This window comes from Catharus ustulatus, chromosome 9 (genome assembly GCF_009819885.2).
Source record: "Catharus ustulatus isolate bCatUst1 chromosome 9, bCatUst1.pri.v2, whole genome shotgun sequence".
NCBI classification, from domain to species: domain Eukaryota; kingdom Metazoa; phylum Chordata; class Aves; order Passeriformes; family Turdidae; genus Catharus; species Catharus ustulatus.
Window position 1 is genome coordinate 23,264,220 of NC_046229.1, and position 20,161 is coordinate 23,284,380.

General features: G+C 45.9%; 1 protein-coding gene across 1 annotated transcript in view; it reads right to left on the bottom strand.

The window, feature by feature from the left end:
• Positions 1-14,013, bottom strand: part of NR5A2 (nuclear receptor subfamily 5 group A member 2) — a 79,064-nt gene extending 65,051 nt beyond the window's left edge. The window contains exons 1-4 of the mRNA XM_033068132.1: positions 13,666-14,013; positions 11,233-11,351; positions 9,900-10,041; positions 6,539-7,185 (exon numbers count right to left, since the gene is read on the bottom strand). Coding sequence (XP_032924023.1) covers positions 6,539-7,185; positions 9,900-10,041; positions 11,233-11,351; positions 13,666-13,747 — 990 coding nt within the window. The 5' untranslated portion in view covers positions 13,748-14,013. The remainder of the gene's footprint in view (positions 1-6,538; positions 7,186-9,899; positions 10,042-11,232; positions 11,352-13,665) is intronic.
• Between the last annotated feature and the right edge of the window lie 6,148 nt (positions 14,014-20,161).

The window sequence follows — 20,161 nt, forward strand, 5'->3', positions numbered from 1 at the left end:
AAAGGCTACAGGTTAACTGAAGAACATCCTTAAATCTGACCACCCTTGATAAATTTATAGAAGTAAACTTCCACTGTAACTGGGAGGCATCCCATAGAGCAGAAATATGATACAGATATTGTATACAAGTGCTGGTTCTGAGTGATACAGGTACCATACAAAAATCCTGGATCAATGAAACAAGTTCTCTTCCTGCAGTAAGATCTACAGCCAGCTTATACAAAATGTCATAATTTGCAGATGGAAAAGCAGCTCTTTTGGAGGGGGGCAAAAACTTGCAAAGATCAGAGATCTGTCATTCTGAAAATGAAAATGTGACCGTACTAAGTGAAATCAGGCAATGTATCTGATTTTTCCAAGATACTGGAACTGTTTAATTCTCAATGTGTAAAGCTCTCCATCATTTGGCAAAATGACCAGGCCTTCACAGCAGAAAGTAACAGCTAAAGTTTGTCAAAAAATACAACAGACTGTCAATATGGTTGAGCAGTCCCTGTTCAGTTTCTTAGTACAGCAGTTATTGTTGGAGTTAACTTTAACATCCCTTTGGACTACTCAGCCTGCAAGATCTAAAGAGTGCTGGTTTTTCATCTTGCTCTACAGCAATGTGATATACATTTGCTAACACACCCAAGTAATCTTTCTATGTCACTGCTGGCAATTGTCAAAATTAAATTGGAAGCTTACATTTTGAAGGAAAACAATTAAACTGTAATAATAAACTTCTGGTTTGTGTAAACAATACCTCAAACTCAGATTGACTCAGTATCTGTTTCAGGACTTGTAGCAGGAGTGGCTGTAGCTCTGTAATTCCTTGTGTCCATGAATCAGGCTATTACATCTCTACTTAGCACCTGGCAGCTTTTTGTATTGTTACTCTGTAAGTAACAAAACTTTGTTACTGCACCAGGGCTGTTCACTGCAACCTGGACAACTTCGCTGGTGAGTTGCTGGGGCAGGTGCTCTGAGTTGAAGAAGTGTAGGTGCTTCCGAAAACACGTACATGGAACAGGTTCTTAGTCACACCATGATGCTTAACTGGGTATTACAAAGAAAATTACTAAATCCAGAGACTCAACTCAGTCTCCTGCTATCAGGGTGATAACATCCTACACCAGAGCGAAACTAAAGTACCAGCTCTGACATGGAAGGGCATAAGAGAATGTAATAGTTTTTCTTTATGCCTAAAAAACATGCCAGCACTGAACAAACTGTTTAGAAAGACTGCAAAATCACATGCCTGCATGCTGAAATAAAATGTTTAGTCACAGACTTTGTCTAGAGAAAAGCCAGAAGATAATAATGAAATTTATTCTAACAATGTGTTCCTCTACATTTTTAAATGTTCCGGTGACTATTTTTCTTAGATCCAGATACACTGAAGCCAGACTAAAAATCAGCAGTTAACACATGACAACATAATAACTAATCTGATTACTGATATCGAGTGTAGTCCTGCACCTCAGTTTCTGGCAGCTTCCCTGACTGAAAGAACACTGCAGAAATTTTATTTCATCAGCTATGTCATTTGCATTTCCTGTCCTGATACACACTACAAAGTCCAAAAGCACTTCAAGTTATCAAATTGCACTTGATTACTTAAGTCGTAATAATACATCAACCTTTCATCATCCTGAAAATTTTTAAGGTATTTCACCACTGATCTTTTTCTCAAAAAACAAAATCCCAGCAAAACCCAAAACTATTTTTTGCTATTCTGTGCTAATTCCATGTAATAATTCAATTTCTGTACTGTAATTCCTTATTTTCAATACATTTCTTGATACTCAACAACATATGGACTGAAATTTGAAATTAAAGCTCATATATAGAGTGTTACATTATTACATCTATCTGAATTGATTTCACAGAAAAAATTAAGAGCCTCCAGGAGTTCCGTTAGTCCTATTCACATTAAGTTCGCACTTACAGAAATAAGTTGAAACTCTGATAATATAGTTGCACTTCTGGGGACTATGTAACACAAAGCTAGGCCTTTGTTAGCTTATGAGCTGCCAAAATATCTGTGATGCCTGTGCACTGCAAGTTCTATAGACAGGGTGCTTTGGAGATATGTGATTAAACCACAGTTTCTTTGAAGGCCACAGCTAATGCTAATGTAAGCATGAGCAAATTTATACTTACAGCAAGAAATTTGGCTTGGGACTGATAGTCAATGAATGGTCTAAATTTGCAAACTCAGTGAATAATTGTAGGATGAGCTTCTTTACCATGAAGCGCACTGGTTCTTCCTGCAATCATTCACTACAAGGTTTGTGCTCTCATGGTACTTTGACCTATGACATCCTCACTAAAATAGCCAAATAAGGAAAGGTAGGTTTTTTTGTGAGTCACCATTCTTTTAGTGCCTTTTTTTGTAACTATTAACGTTGAGTTGATTTTTTCTGATCCTCAGCCAAAGAAAGTATCCTGAGGACTGTTAAAAAATGCAGGTCCTGTGTTTCTCCTGCTCTAGGCAGAGACTGCTTTCTTTTATGGGTTCAGGAATAGTTAGCTCTGGAAGCAGTCTTTGAATTACCCTGATGTGGGCTGTTGAGGAAAGACCAGTCCAGAGAAGCTCTCTGCATCTTTCCTGGGGCCAGGCAGCCTTTGGACTCTAGAAGCTCTTGCAATATTTTCTTTTTAGCTTTTTACAAAGACCTTTCACCTGACTGAGATAGCTGGCAACAAACCTAGCATCCTCAGGGCACTGCTGAGTTTTCTTAGCTGAGGATAAGATGGATATATCTTACTTTTATATTTACTGGGCTTTCAACAACTCCAGAATAGCAAACAAAGGCCTTCTTTACTATTACTATTACTATTACTATTACTATTACTATTACTATTACTATTACTATTACTACTACTACTACTACTACTACTACTACTACTACTACTACTACTACTACTATTATCCTGAGTCTCTTGGGATGTTGCCTCTCTATTATTTCATCTGTGTATAAAGAATCGAACAGAAATATAACTCATTATGAATGAAAAAGTAATCCATAACACCAACCTCCATAATTTATGGCTTAATTATTCCTTACAAAGTATTCTGACTTCACAAGATATATAGGGGATGTTTGAGGCTTTAGCAGGTGTTAAACTCAAATTTACTGTATTGCAATTGGCTGCTTTGGATATTATTCTGACATTATTATGAATCCTGACTAGTTGGCTTCTTTAATTTTTCCATTAGTTTCTGACACCCTACATGAAGATGAGAGGATCTGCTCCTCAGCAAGTGTGAAAATTACCCTTAAATTACATACTCAAATCCATACACAGGTCGTATTCAAATGCAGTGCATGCTGTGGGTAGTTCTACACTGTCAATATTTTTTCCTTTTATGTCCTTTAATGTGTAACATATTCCAAAAGAGGTGAAGAAAATTTGTAGATCAACAAGTGAGAAGACTGTCATAAGCTTAAATTGGTAAAAGCTTCAGAAAATGTAGTTTTAAAACAGATTTTTTTTTTCATTTGAGATTTCTTTAAAAAAAACCAAATCTGCAGTCAAAAGGAAAGAAAGAAGGGAAACTTAAAAGCTGTAGCTCAGTGGTGGGTTTTTGTTATTATCTCTCGGGTAAATGTGGCCTAAACCACTGATGGACTGGGACAGCATTTTTTTTATCACATCCTCCCCCTGAATTCTGCTAACTACAAATCTCTACATTTACCAGAAAGGAAAATGGTTGCTACTTTATATTAATTAAAGAGACAAGAGTGTAAGACAAAATTTAGAATGAAGTGAAAAGACACAGTAAATAATTGTAAACATGCTGCCTAGTAACTCACAGCCAGTCGTGCGAGGCATCGCTCACCATGACAAAGCCAAAATGAATTGCATACCAGCCACATTTATAATTTTGTACTGTTTTAATTGTTTGAGTAATTTAAAATTTTAGTCCCAGAGATCTGCTAATGCACCTGTCTTATCTGAAAGTTATCTCAATATTCAGTTGTTTAGACAGGTATGAATAAGGGTAAAATATCTTTTTGAGGAAATACATGCTTCCCAGCTGTGAATAGGTAGGGAACAAAGTTAGCTGTTCTGAAAATCTAATTGCATCTTTATCACAATTGCCCCCCCTTCCTCTGAATTTAAAATATGCCATATCCTTAGGTGGCTTTTTTTTTTCCCTCTCCCGCAGGTGTTCATATCCTGTGGAGCAGTCTGAAATAGCTGCTTTTGCTACCTTGATCAGAAGAACCTGAAATCGTGGATGGGTAGAAGAGAGCTGCATTCAGGAAAGGTTTGGAAGTCTTTTGTTTAATATTGTTCTCGTCCTCTCAACTGAAAAGAGAGATGTTTTTAGCCAGTGCTGTTGAAAAAGTAGGGTCTGATCTAAACATGCTTTTGAAATTGAAAACTTAAAGTTCTTAGCCTTGTGTATAATGTGGTCCCCAATTTTTGGATGTAGAGGGATTTCTGAATGAGTTGTTATTGTTCTGGAAGGCTGTGCGATATTGTTGATCTTGTCCAGCTAAAAAAATAGTCTGGATATGCTAGAAGGTATGAAGCTGTCTGACCTTAAAGCTTCCAAGATACAAAGGGTAAAAACAGGTGAAACAAAGGTGAAAGCAATGCCTTCTCCAAATGTGTGAAAATCAGTTTGAGAGCCAAAGGCTCTATGTAGCAAATTTGTGGAATATGTGTATTTCCACAAGCCTGTGTGTACATGGTAATGTACAATACATGCAGAACCAGGAGAAGTTGGTCAGCATTTTCATAAACAAATTTCTGCATCTTTTGTGTCCATACTAGTAAAAATAGGTTGGTTGAAGAATATAATCCAGGCTGAGGTTGGCGGTAAAGGGCATCTTTAAAACTTTATAAGCATGTTGAATGCTTATAAAATTTGTCACTTGCATCATAAATGGAATTTTAGGGCAGATTGCAACTTAAAATTTTGTACACTGAAAGATATGTGCAAGACAGTAATTTTTAACTCTAGATTACACTGGATTAAAGTACTCCCCAGTGTATGGATAGAAAGATCTGGTCTCAGCTGTTTACCACATAGTCTGTTAGAAATAGAACATGTCCTCCATTTGAATTTTTAAATTATTTAAAATTAGTAGTGTGGCTTGTAGCTGACTACAAAATTTTATACAACTGAGATAGCAAACATGTGACAGACTTTTCCTCTCTTTAATGCATTTTGGTCTTCCTCTCTGAGTAAACTTCCTTTCTTCTTTCTCTTTGAACAGACTGAGCTTTCAATGATTCCTGCAATCATTCTCACAAAAAATGGAGAGAAGCTGGGGTTGCATGTGCAGTATATAGAGCTTTCCTTGTAATCTGGCTTTATGTTATATATCCATGTCCTTATGGTCATGAGAGACAAACTGTTGTGGCAAGCTCTCTGAGTGCAGCTTTTCAATGGATCTCCCTTTTGTGCTCTTAACTCATGCAGATTCAATTCTCAGTGAAATCCTACAGTAATTGTTGTATTTGGAAGCTGAGTTATTTTCTCTTAGCTTGAAAGTAGTCAGAAATTATGGGTAGTCACAAAACTTTATAGATTTCAGTAGCAAATACTCATGGCAAAAACATCTTTCTGTAGCAGACAGATACAGTAACTAGCAATGTGACAGGGAAATTCAGATGTGAGTTGAATTCACCACCCTGAGGGTTTTTTTGACACTGAAGGTTATTCTTTCCAGAGCTGATTTCTGTGTGAAGACAGTGGTTAAAAACTGTAGTTCATATATATTGTCTGATCTCAAATTTCTTGGCTTAAATTTCAGACTTGAAACTTCAGACCTGCTCATAACAGACCACAAAGATGCTTTAACAATAAGTCTGAAAAATATTAATGGATGAAATTCTGTCCACCAGAAAGCTGTGCATGAGGATTTCCTGGGTGCTCCAGCAAAAATAAGAGCCTAGAGCTTAAAGAATCCCTCATATATCAGTGGTGATGAGAACCAAAATGAGTCCTTGAGCTATCTACTTCTTCCTTGCTTTCTGTTCCATGTATATCCTGTTTAGGTTTCAGCCTGCACAGTTAATTAGACACACAGGAATGCATAAAGTAATATCCCATTGAGAAAGTGAATATTCCAAATATGGACTTACATAAAGTGTGAATGGAGATGGACAGAAATGGCATCCCCCCATATGTTAAATGAAGTAATGAAATAATTACATAAATGAATGTGGAATGGTGTAACGGGTGTGCTCGCAACCCTGAGTATGAGCCGGACAGTGAGCGATGCTGACAGGGAAGGAGTAGAATTATGTGAGGCCCCGTGGATGTTAACAATAGTTATGATAAATACTGAAGTACAGAAAAGCTGAACTGAATGTTGAATCTCTTTGCTACAGCTAATTACAGGCTCAGGTGGAAGTCAGCGGTAAGTTTCTCCTTTTAATAGTCTGCCTACTTAAAGCCAAATAAATAAAGAATGAGATGCTTGGGGGGAAAGAAAACAAAACCCACGCTTTCCTGCTTGAAGTACAAGATTTTATGAAATAGTATTTTTTTCTTGACTGAATGACAATATAATGTAAAATTGTTACCTACCTTAAGTTCTCTAAAGAAGATGCTACTCCTAGCCCACTCAACAATGGAGAAGAGGGTTTGGTCAGCCATTTTACACATAAGCCCGAACGTGTTGAGCTTCTCATGTTTGCTTCTGTTGGCTTGCTCTTGCTGCAGATATGCCATGATTTTAGCTTGGACTTGTGGCTCATCAGGCTCACATTTCAGGAGTTCCAATATCAGATGAGGGATACTTGCTGGTGAGCTTGTTTGATAACTATCCATGTAAGAGTAGCCCATTATTGACTCTGGTGAGCTAGTGTAAGGGTCAGGGTACTCGGACTTGATAGCACGGCTTGGAAAGTGGCCATAGGTTTGGTAGCCTTGCAAACTGCCGTGGGGAGGCATTGTCATGCTGATGGGAGAGGTCACAAAGGGACTCCTGTCATAGTCTGTAGGAGGCAAGGCAGTATGGTTCAGAGGTAGGCCTTTAGAAGCTGAATGGATGTTCTGGATTGCAGAGGATATTGTCAGGTCAGTCGGCATTGCTTGGATGACCTGAGTCATGGCTTCCAGTTTCAGTCCATTTGCTCGGATAAGAGCTTTCTTCTGCTGCTTCAATGCCCTGTCTCTCTTGTACATTGGTCCAAACTTGTTTCGGCCACCACGCATCCGGTCAGCTCGCACAGCTATCAGGGGAAAGGAGGAAGTAAATCATTATAACACTTGGAATCGACATTCTTCACCAAACATATATTAGGAAAGAGCAGAAATGTAAAAATGTAACTCTTCTTCTTTTTTTTTTTTTTTCAAATTCAGGGTTGCACTTTTATTCCTAAGGAAAAGGATTTATTTTGACTTAACAAATGTTGCTTTTTCCTAGTGATTTAAATGTCACATGCATATATTACTAACAAAGAAGGACTTCTCTGTACATTAATTAGGACACAGGGACAAACATAATGGCTATAGGAATTTCACACCTGCTATGGGGTCATGTGGAAATCTCAATGTACATTTGGGTTTATATCAAGCTACTATGTCATTAAGAAACAAGGGCTGAAGTCCAGAATTTGTCTGAGACGTATCCAGCAGACCACATTGTCTCATTATAATCATTCCATTACTGCCTTCCACCGCAGCAAAACATCTGAAATGTAAATTGTGAAATGTTCAGTAGTCACAAAGAGAAATACATTTCTCCTGGCAAAAAGGAAGTATTTCCTTTTGATGATTCTGTCCAGGTTGGTGTATAACTTTGAGATTTCTAGTTAGTTGAGCTCTATGGAAATGTTTAGCTGCAGTTGGAATGTGCAGAGAGAAAGCCGTCAGCTTGTTGCCTTCTACGTGGAAGACAGAAGTGAAACAGAAACTATTGACACTGTTCTGGCTTATAATATCTCTGGAATTAGAAATAATTAAAACAAATCCTACTCAACAGCTGCCTTGGGAGTCATAGTGGTGGTCTCTGTCACACAGTGTCTGTCACCATGGGATATATATGTAATGGACTAGTGAGGAGCTTTCACCAAGCCCACCTTGCCCAACGGCAATTACATTGAAAGAGGAACCTTTGACAGCCTGGTGACACATTGAGACTGCTGAGATTGCTGGAGGTTAAGTTCTTGAGCTTTTTATCTCAGGGATTAGTAGGACATTAAAAATTTATTATGAATGCTAGATACGCATAATACTGTACCTTATCATAAGGACTTTAACGTTTAATGATTTTTTTGGTCCATGGTAATTTATGAACTAGACTTTTAAGGCTATATATATCACTATCAGGGAAACATACATGTAAATGTCACAAGTATTTACAATTAACAGAATACATGTTCTTCCAATTTTCTAAACAAGGGAAAATAAGTTGTATGGATGTGTAGATAAGGAAGTTAAAGTACATTTTCTGCAGTGCCTTTAAAACTACAGGGGTTTTGCTTGAATTTGTAGGAAAAAAGAGCTGCCAATATTACTGCTGAATGTTGACTTTAAACAAAATGTGTGAAATGAATTATATCACTAGTAAATGTTATTCATTTTAAATCTGTATACACAGTATCCTCACAGGTACTCTGCTATTAAAAACTGTGAGCCACATTGGATTAGCAAGTACTTTTGTATAAATCCTTCTTAAATTTAAGGTGAGCTTTGTGTAATAACAGAAGACAAAATTTGGTCTTGTATCATTGTCAGCAAGGGAGAGGAGTTAAATAAGGAGTAGACAAATGTATTTTATCCTTCTTCTTAATGCCAACAATTAAAAAAGGATTCCACATGTCCTGTAATTGTACTATTTGAATTTGGAAACACATGCAATGATTCAGGGTATTTAATGCAGTGTGTCAGTGCTAGTTCAGTCTTGTGGATAAATATGACTCTATTGAATCAATCAAACGGCAGGAGGCTGATTTTCTGTTTATCTTTAGTTATACCAACAGCTTCCCTTTACCAGAGCCTGGTGACTGGCTCTTACCCCTTCTGGTTCCCTTTGTGCCTTATGGTTTTTTCTGATTTTTTCTGGTTAAACATCCAGGGTAAACGCCATTTCATGCATTTGTAACAGTAAGGAATTTAGGAGCTTCTCCTTGGTCAAGGAAACATGTCATCTGCTGTGAAATCTGAATTTTAACATTTTATATATCAAAGTTAGAATGAACCATATATGATTCACAAATTCAAGTTGATGGTATTTTTGAATTTGGTTATCTCAAAGGGTATTGTACACTTTTCATTGTTCTCTGTAGACGAGAAAGTGAAATGAAGTCAAAAAGTGTACTTCAAAATGCATTATCCTCTTTCAATTGCAATACCCTCACAGGTGTGTCATCACAAAAATATAGGACACAACTTTAAAGATTATTTGGTTCCTTAATCCTAAAGACAAGTCAGTGTGAGAAAAACCCTTATTTTATCTGTTTCTTTGTGTTCTGCCTTGTTGTCAGAAGAACATATGTAAAAAAGCCAAAACAACCCAACCCTATATAAAATAAAAATAAAATCAGATCATTCTCCTCAGCAAATGAATAATATTTTTTTTCACAATCTGGACACTTGTTACAAATTTTATGTTTAATCTAAATTAAGTCTTTTTTAAAAGCTGCAAAACTATTCAATGTACATCCACGAATTCGCAAACTTTAAAAGCCTGAAATATCAAACTATATACTTATATGACAAAATGGATTATGGTTTTGACTGGCTCCTAAATGGTAGTGATCTACCATTTATTTATTAGATTTTTTTAATAAAGCAACAATTTCACTAATTATACAAAGTAACCTTTTATTATCATTTAAAAGCCATAACTACATAACTTTTTAATGTAAAATACAATGCATGAACGTCTTATCCTATACATTTATAACACAGTTGAAGATATCAGCAAGGCTATAGCTCTTACCTTCCAATTTCATTCCAACACTTAGGCATTTTTGGAATCGACAGTACGGACATCGTTTTCGCTGTGTTTTGTCAATCTGGCAATTCTGATTTTCTATACATGTGTACCTTTTGTTATTCTGGACTGTTCGCTTAAAGAACCCCTGTGTGATAGACACAAAAATTAGTCTGTTTTGCTTGAACATGTGTTTCATTCAGCATGTTATGGAAATCATTGTAAGATAATTTTCAGGTGCCATTCAAGCACTTACAAAGTTACATAGTTTATTTTAAATTAGTCAGCTGAACCCAGGAGAAAGCCACCAGATTCCAGAGGAGGTTTCCTTGTGTTAGTGCTATGTTTTATAGGCTTGGTGAGACTTTAAAGAGGCTGTAGCTTTCTGTGCTTCTAACACTGGTGGTGGAAATACTGACATTGCTCACTTCCTTTTGTATTCTTTAATCATTGCAGAATTATTAAAGTCTCCTTTTTTAAAGTAGTTTTACATGAAATAAGTAGGAACACTGTTGCGAAGAGAAGTACAGAGTACCTCTGACTATTTTACATCCCACTGGGGCATGCTGGAGGCATAGTAAGTGCTTGTCATTCACTTCTCACTGATTATTTTTTAAATGAAAATATAGTGGACTAAGTTAATTTTTCCATGCAACTGTTTTAAATGGCATTGTTCTGGCAAAGGGGCTTCACTTACCCTGCTTAAATGACTGTAAAAAACCTTTAAAAATTTTTACATGAAAAATCTAACCTGTCATAAATTCACAATTATTTAAACCTTGTAGCACAATAGACCAACACAGGTATATTCATCTTTCTATATGTTGATTGGTTACTTGCCTTTGTTTGTCAAGTGAACTCTGACAGTTACAGTTTGCATGAAAAAAGTGCATGGTCATTGTAATCACAGAAATCTACATTCCAAGGATGAAAATAAAAATCTTAAGAAAGCTGCATTAGATTTTGCTAAGCTGATCAGCATTAAGGATAATCTTCCTACTCTATCCTCCAGAAAAAAAGAAATATAAATAAACTAAAACCAATATTTAGCACAGTTAGCAGTGAAAGTTGCTCTAGAACTACATCACCACAGCAAAACACTAAAAAACAATGACAAAACTACAAAAAATCCAAGTTGTTTGCATTTGTGCAGATGTCTCTCTCAAAGAGACTTCTACATCCGAAAGCTTTTAAATTATTTTATGTGAATGTATTAAGAAACATATAAAAATGACACAAAATATTATACATCTGGTTTATTTAATTATCTTTTTTTTCTGCTTATATTTGAAACGTTTTTGCTGTACTTGTGTTTTTTATGGAGTAATTAGTACAGAACCTTGCAGCTTTCACAGGTGAGAAGTCCATAGTGGTACCCAGACACTTTGTCTCCACAGACTGGACACAGCTCTTCAAGGTCTTCATCGTAAGAGTAATTCACCATTTTAAACTGAGACACTGAGGGAAAGGAGAAATAGCATATTCAGTTAGAATTTACATTACTAACTCAAATATTCTGCAACTTTCTCATCTAGAGAGAAAGCTTACTTAAACAAGCACACCGCTGAAAATAGGGAGGAAAAAAAGTTTTATTTTAAAAAACAAATTGCATGGAGACATGCAACTTCCCATCATCAGCAAATCTGCATGATGTAACAAAGTGTAACAAAACGCACCTAAGTTTTATGTTCTAAATATTTATGGAGTGCCTTTAGCCTAGTCCTTATTTTATGGAATCACAAATTGAAAGATTTCTGAAAGATTTAAATCAGAAAATGACCAGGGGCAAGCTTTAAAAAAGTAGAACGAAAAGATTGTCACTTTTATATTGAAAGTAATTATTTCCCCTTAAAGTTTTCTTTCAACATCAGCCCGCAAATTTTTACCTAGACTAAACCTATATATCACGGACCCAGCACTTTCGCACCGTGTGAAGTCCAAGTTAGTTACTCGCAAAACCAGGTTAGAATGACCAGGTCCTCCACGCCTCCCAGCCCGTGGTCTCGGGGGTGACCGCCACCCCTGCGGGCCAGGGCGAGCGCTGCGTGCCGGCACCGCCGGCTGTGGCAGCCAGCAGGTCCGCAGCCGCGGGGGAGACGCTTTTTAGCTGTCCACGTGTCGCAGAGGGACTCGAGCCGGGGCCGCCGTGCTCGGGGATGCGCTCAGGGTCTGCCCGGCCGGCGGCCCCCGCGGCCCCCGCTACCCGGGGCTGGTGTGAAACCTGCGCGCCGGAGCCGCCTGAAGTTTCTGCCGCTCGGGGAAAAGGCGGGGAGGAGCCGGCGGTCAGGAGGGAACGGGCGGCTAAAATATGCGGAATGAAAGCACGGAGCGTGCCCACTCGAGCCGGGCTCCCCCCACAAGGAGCCCGGTCAGCCGCTCCGCTTACTCCTGAGAAGAAACCCTGCTGCTCAGTGCAGGGCCGGTTTCCTTCCCTGCCGCTGAACCTCCGACCTGTTCGGCAAGCACTGTGGCAGCGGAGTACTACTGGGCATCGCCGCTGGACTGCTTAGGATGTCGCTTCTTTGTCTTTAACTCTGCGTCTGCCACGATTCGGGGGCACCGGGGCGGTCAGACCCCGCCCGAAGCCCCCGGCCCGGCCACCCGGCTTGCCAAGACAAGGGGTCGCCCCCCGACGCTCGAGGGAGCATTATCAGCCTGCCGGCAAAACGCGTCCTGAGCCACCTCGGCTCGGTCGGGGATCGCCGCCTGTCAGCGGCGTGGGGCGGACACAGGGCGGCCGCAGGCGGAGGAGGAGGAGGGCCCGGCCCTCCCCTCTGCTGCCGCGGTTGCGGCTCCAGGGTCCGGCTCTGGGACGAAGTTGCCCTCCCCGTAGGAAAAAGTGGGAAAGCAGGGGTTTTCCGAGAGCCGCGCCCTTGCACGGAGCCTCCTCCACAGGAGAGGAAAGCGGCGGTCGGGTCGCGCCCCCAGCACCTCCGAAGCCTCCGTTCCACCCTGTCCCTAGTTCACAGCAGGCTCCCGAGAGGAGAGGGGATAGTTTCTAAAGCGCAGCCGGGACGGGAGTTTCGGCCCCGGGAGAGTCGCGCATACCGGGGTGCCGGCTCCGAGGCAGCGAGCCGACCCTCGGCGGGGTCTGCGCCGCCTCCCTCCGCGCCCCGCTCCGGCCCCGAGTAGGGCATCGGGAACAGCCCGGTCCCGCCACACCACTCAGACATTTCCAGCGCCATCCCAGCTCGAGCATCCCTCTGCCTTGCTGGGTACCCCGCAAATCCACCACGGAGTCGGAGCTCTCTCCTGCGAAGTCGCCGCCGCTGCCACCTGCATGGTAGCTGTGGGCGCCGCACCCGCGGGACAGAGCCCTCGGGTCCCGTTTCGGGACGGTGTGTGACACACGGGGTGCTCGCCAGAACTTCCACGCGTAACTCCACCTGCCATAAACTTCGAGGCAGTTTTGGGCGGATCGGGAATTAGACCGAGACCCCCTGGATGTGCAGCGGAGTCGGGCACTGTCCGAAATCTGCACCCCAGGGCAGGCTTCGCGCCGGCCGGATACTTGGCAGCTCCTCGGCCCCGTTTGCACCTTCTGAGCAGGGCCTTGTCCTCGCCTCGGGCTGGCTCCCCGGCCCCCAGTACCCGCTGAGGCACCCTGAAAGCCGGCCCGCCAAGGCAGGAGCTCGGCGGGGCGCGGAGCGGGCTGTGGCGGGGCAGCTCGCAAGCAACTGCCGCAAACTTTTTTTGGCAGGACGAAGGGGCGCTTTGCCGAGGGAAACCCGAGCGTGCGCGGAGGGGGAGCGCCCTGCGTTTGCCCCCTTACCTTGCATGTTTTCCGGCATCTGCCCCTGTTCCCCATTCGACCGGGCGAGTCCCAGGGCCTCCGTTTCCACTTTGGGTAGCATGACAAGGCGGCTGCGGGCCGGGCTGGGGGCTCCGTGTCCGTCCGCGACACCAGCACCTGGACACGGCAGCACAGATTTAGCTGGAGCAAGGAGCGCTCGGCGGCTGCTGCCTCTTCCCCTTCTTCCTGTTTTTCCCTCCCTCTGTTCCACGGCAGCCCTTGCCCAGCTGCAGCGGGAGCACCGAGCGGCCCCGGCCGCCGGGAGGAGCCGCCGGGTGCCCGCGGCTAGGGGAGCCGCGGAGCGGTAGTCGGGCTGCAGGCGGAGGGGGGCGGAGGAGACAGAAGGAGGAGGAGGAAGACCGGGGGTGCCGGAGAGGAAGGAGGAACCCCGGGAGCCCGCAGCAGCTCCGCCCGGGGCTCAGCACGGCAACAGCCCGGCGCCCCGATCCATGCGGAGCGGCACAGTGCACAAGAGCACTCTGCCGCCGCTGGTGCTGCTGGACAGGGTTCCCACCCCCGTCCCCCTCCTCCCTTCCTCCCTCCTCCTCCTCCTTCCCCTCCCCCTCCTCCTCCCCCTTTTCCCCCCGGTACAAGTGCGGAGGTGCCGAGTCGGGACCTCTAGCCCCGGGCCCGCGGGGAGGCGCTCCCGGAGCCCGGGGGCGGCAGGGAGCGAGGTCTCCGGCGAAGGGGGGCCCCGACAACGCCGCTGCAGCCAATAAGGCAGAGGCGGGATGAGCAACACCCCCAGCGCACACACAGGCACAGAACACACACAGTGGTCCAGTGCAGTCACCCCCTACCCAGTTCTTAAACGGGGCTGCGGTGTGCGGGTCTGGGCTGTTGGCTCCCTGCCCCAGCGGAGCCCGACGGGCCACCAGCCTCGCCAAGCCGGGCTACTGCCTTCAGCAGCCGTGCCTCTTCGCCAGTGGGCAGCCACGCTCAATTTCTTGCGGCCGGCGGGCAATGCCTCCGCCCGGCCAGCAGCGGCTGCGGAGACCCCTGCCCTCGCCTTCCCTCTGGGCTGGCGGGGGTGGACAGCGGAAACCCCTGCCCTTGCGGCCACGTTGCCGCCGCGCAGCCCTGGAGTCTGAAACAAGCAAGCGAGAGCCGCGTTGGAGCTCGCTGTACCTATTCAGGCTTTTTGGGTCTCCTTTCCCTAAGCTTCTTGCGAAATCGGTCAGTGCTGGTCGCATCTTTTGCACAAAAGCCAAAGCCCTGGCAGAGCCGTCGCTTGAGCCCCCCTTCCCCGGCTCATAGTGCAGCAAGCGGCACTATTTTCCAAGTTGTCCCATAGAACTCGTTTCTCTCAAGTGTGTGCCTCAGTGGCGAGAGCCGAGCGATCCCGCGGCGCGGCGTTGTGGGGGCTCTGGGGGCGACTGGGTGCCGACCGCCCGGAGAGCCGGGCCAGAGGTCTGCCTGCCCTCGTTGGCCTTTCCGCCCCTCTCTCCGGGAGCGTCCGGGGCGTTCCGCGCCGTTCCTACCGCGCCGCATAGGTTTGATGGTGTGGGATGAGCGGTACTTGCACCTTGGAAAGCATCCGAGCCCCTCATCCGAGCGCTCGGTTGCCCGTACTCCTCTGACTCTTTAGTCTGTATAAAGTGTTGTATATATATTAAGAGCTGAAAATGTTTGGCGGTGAAAACTGCTTCCTATGGAAAGTGGGGTGCGGAAGTGTCTCTACCGCGGAGTATGGCATTTCCCATCGGCTGGGAGAGCGACAGCGAAAACTGGCGTTTGTTGTAACTTAGTGAGTGAGTAGTGCTGGTGATCGCAGGGTGAAGCCCCGCTCTGACAAGCGCTCCACATGCAGAGAGCGGACTCGGCTGTGCTCTTAACTTTTTGCATCCAGTAGCTGGGACACCTTCGCTAATTCAACGCAGATTCCTAGCCAACCCAACACCAGCACCACCAGAGTAGAAAGTTTTTTTCCCTTCTCTGTGCAGTGTTTGATATTTGGGGGATGGATCCAACGCTCAGAAAGGCTCGGACCTCTCTATCTCCTTCCATTCTCACCTTTCTCCATTCCCCTTCTGGCGGGAGCTCGAACGGGCCAATGATACTAGCACGTTGTTTCTCAGGTTATAATTTCACGATTAAATAGGTATTCTGCGAATAAGTTTTAGGACAGCAATATGGCGAGATGCGGGAGCGGGCAGCTCGATGGCTAAGACGGGTCGGCTGAAAACCATCTAGAGAGAATGACCCCGTTTCTAGACAGAAGTAGCTCGGGTTGAGACTCTGTCTCGGCCCTTGGAAAGTTATTCCCAAGTGCATTAGTTACGAACAATCCCTCTGTCAAGCGTCACCGTGCAGCATCGCCTTGCGCCTAGCCCGAGCGGCTCAGCGCTGGCGGCGACACCAGCACAGCGCCGATTCCGCTCCCTTCCCGCTGCCCGCCGTGAGGCTGCGGTCGGGGCTCCGCGGCCCTCGGGCCTTCCGAGCCTGCGGCTGGGCCACCAGGGCCCGACGGGCCAGAGCGCTCCGGGGGCGGCTGGTAGAGGAGCGGCGCCTCCTCGCAGCCCTTCCCCGCAGGAGGGTCATCAGAGCACAGCTCCAAGTGCATTTACAGCAGACCATCAGGGCACCTGCGGACCTGGGTCCTGCAGCCCGCTGGGCTCCATCGGGGACAACCGGTCCCCTCCCTGCCGCTCGCCGCAGGCTGGGTCACGCCGCCTGGCGACGCTCCGACGGGGCGCTCCGCGCTGCCACTCTCGTTACTGCTGCTCCGGGAAGGCAGCCGCGTTTTGGGGAAAAGCCGGGAAAGGAAACGCCGCATCCGGACCGGGCAGGCGAAACCAGTGCGAGCGCTGCCGGGGTCAGGCGGGCTGCGGCCCCCGCGGCACCGCGGCCAAGTGCCCCAGCAGGCGGGTGGCCCGCGCAGGGCCGGCTCTCCCCGGACAGACTGCCCCGCGGGCACGGCCCTAGCACCGGTCCCCGCGCTCTTCCATCCTACTCAGGGGCTTCGTGTCATTCTGCCAGGGAATTGTTTGGAGCGAGTTCCAACTGTGCATGGCAAAGTCACTCTGCCAGCTATCGCTACGGATTGAAAATACTTTGGAGTGGTTATTACATGCCCACATTTCTCCGAAGTAACAGTTTAGGGCAGTACATATTATAAATGATACCTGGTCCCTTGTGGCTACATTTAATTTAACATGGAGTTCTAGCTCTCACGATTGCCTTGAGCAACCTTAATTACCCTTTCTTCTAATCTCCTCTCCATTCCTTACCAAGCTCTCTAAACTTTTTTTTTTTTTTTTTTTTTTAAAGCGATTTCTCTCCTGAGTTTGTCTGCCTTGTTCTGACTTTGCCTGAAGGTCTTGATTGACGCGTGTAATTATAATTATAAAAGATGATGGCTCGGGGAGCTTCCAGCAGCCTTGATCAGAACAAGGAGCAAGACCTGGAATACTTTATACTTCTCTATTTAAATGTATGTACATTTACATTAAAAAACCTCCACTGTCTAATATTAAATAATCTGAAGCTTTTCAACCTCTTTGTTTCCAAGATAGAGGCTTCTGTGTGGTGATATTTCAAGGCAAGCTCCGACTGCTTACAGCTTTCCAAGAGGCCACAGAACCTGAGCAAATTCAAAGTCTTTTTCCCTAAGGAGAGACCATTCCAACTTGAAATGGTCTGCTCGATGGGAAACAAACAGCATGCTCTTTTCGAGCTTTGTGTCGGGAGATGTCCCGGAGAAGGTTTGATGTACCTTCCCAGCAAAGTAGCGAAAGTGAACCATTGTGAGGTGGGATGCGGGGGGAGGGGGGAAGGTAAATGTCCAGAAAAAACTTCACAGAAGCAAATAAAATAAATAAATAAGCGGAGGACTGAAACCCTTCCGCTGGGAAGTCTAAATCCAAAACCCATCAAAAACACTTAAAGGGAAGTATTTAAGGGGAGAAATCCGCATCCTGTCCCCTTTTCTCTCTCGCTGAACGTTCCCGTTTGCCGCCAGCGCAAAGCCGCTCTGAGCCTTCACTCAGTGAAGACAGTGACTTCAGCCAGGCTTCGGGAGGGAGTCAGCATCACACATCCTGTGCTCGGCACAGCGACGCAGCCTCGGGCACAGGCTGTCACTGCCACGGGCACGCAGTGGCGCTGCCCCGGGAAGTGCCCCAGAGAATGCAGCGTACGGCAGGCACGGGATCCCTGTGCAGCTGGGAAAGTTCAGAACGCGATTTTGATGCTTGACCTCACACACCTGTCACGCCCAACTTTACGAGACTGTTTACACCAGGAAAAGCATGGCCAATATAGTTCTCCTTCTCCTCCTCTCCTCTCCTCTCCTCTCCTCTCCTCTCCTCTCCCTCTCCCTCTCCCTCTCCCTCTCCCTCTCCCTCTCCCTCTCCCTCTCCCTCTCCCTCTCCCTCTCCCTCTCCCTCTCCCTCTCCCTCTCCCTCTCCCTCTCCCTCTCCTTGTCATACAAAAAGGGCAGAGTACCTCAAAACCTTCCAAACCCCGTAGCCAAGGGTTTCCTTTCATTATTTTGCTGAGGCAATATTGCATTAAATTCCTAGGGATTCATTAAATGGAGAATGCTAGTGCCTCTAACTCAGGTTTTGGAAAAGGAACTGTCCCCTCTAGAAAAAAAACCAACATCCCAAACACAAAATTACGCTTCCTCCCTTTTTTTTTTTTTTTTTTTTTTTTTTTTCTGTTTGTTTGTTTGGTTTGGTTTGTTTTTTGATCGACTGTCAGCAAAACAGAGTGGATGCCTCAGACTGAAATACTTTTGTAGTAAAACGCACGCCACAGAGGATCACGTCTGTGTCTGTTTCCTTTTTTGTATGCTACTAATCATTCATTTTTCCTTTGCGGAGCCCTCGTTTCTCTCTAGTCCGGCATAGAAAGCCATTTCCAAACGGTCAATTATTGACCGAGAAGCTATTTTTCAAGCTCGGCCAAGCTCCTGCCCGCCGGAATGCACTGCTCTCTTATGAGCACCTGGCAGCAGCGTGATGCAGAATGACAGAGACTCCGGAGAGAGGAGTGAGCAGGGCCAAGTGGGTGGTAAAGCATCTCTCTGATTGCCTTTCTTTTATTGGTAAGTGAGTCATCAGTGAGGTGTCGTAACACTTCACCGCGTCCCGCCGCCGTCTGCTCGGTCCCGGCCGGGTCGGGACGCGGGCCCCGCCGTGCCCCGCCGTGCTGCGCCGTGCCCCGCCGTGCTGCCCCGTGCCCCGCCGTGCTGCCCCGTGCCCCGCCGTGCCCCGCCGTGCCCCGCCGTGCTGCCCCGTGCCCCGCCGTGCTGCCCCGTGCCCCGCCGTGCCGCCCCGTGCCCCGCCGTGCCGCCCCGTGCCCCGCCGTGCCCCGCCGTGCCCATCGCCCGCTCGGGGCGCGCTCCCTCCCGCCGCACGCGTGTGGCCAGAGACGGCCGGGCACTTCTTGCTGCAGGGCAGCTTTCCGACCCACATTCAGCTGAACTCATTGGAGGGCGTGGAAGGGCTGAGGTATGCCCGGGCGCCCTTGGGGACGGGGTGAGCCGTGCCCAGAGCTGGCGGCAGGGCTTCCCTGGATCGATCCCGTCAGCGGCAAACCGTACTCTGTTTCACTCAACATTTAAAGATCCAGTTTTGCAAGCAGGGAACTCTGTTAGAAATTCCCCCCTTCCCTTCCTGCCCCGAAATGACATGAATTCTGTACGGAAAACGCCTTGCAGTCGCGCACCGCCTGGACCTGTTGCCGCTGATGAAGCGGCGGGGAAAGGCGCTCGCTCTGAGCGCTGCTGAGCGCCGCGGGGGCGGCGGCTTCCCCGCAGCCGGAGCGGGGAGGGGACTCCATCAGCGGGGCTCCTTTCCGAGCCCCCGGAGTCCCCGCGGCGGCCCAGGGGCTGCCCGGCCCATCCCGACCCCTCCGCCGCCATCCCATCGCCCCTTCCTTCATTACTTTTTCAGGCTATTTTGTTTCTGTCTGTGCTGCCTTTTCGGAACCAAGCGTGGAACCTCTAGTTAAAAATCTAGAGCTTAGTCCGGAAGTAGAACTCCAAATATATTTGTATATACTGCAAGGCTCCTGTCAGGGCTGAGCGCCGGTCTCTGTATCATAAGAGATAATTGATTTCTATCCTGCACAGACAGGCTTAAAAATGAAATTTCTTTTGCTGAGGCAACTGACCTTGATCTGCTGGTGGAAAAAAGAGATGGTTTAGGTCTGCTTCTTCCCTCCCCCTCCCCTCATGTTTCAAAGCTTGGAAAACTTTATTTAAAAATAATTTTTATAGCAGATCTTTATCATGAAAAAAGTTTAAACTCGTACATATCTATCTGTCCCAAGATTTATCCATACATAATGTAAAATCATAAACTATGAGAAGATAAACTAGGCATAGTTTACACTGAGAAATCTTGATAAGGATTGTGTACATATGCATGTCTGTTCATTGCACATAAGAATGTATTAATATATATCAATATATAAGGTTGGATATCTATGTAATATATACATGTACTCATGTAATATGTGAGTATAC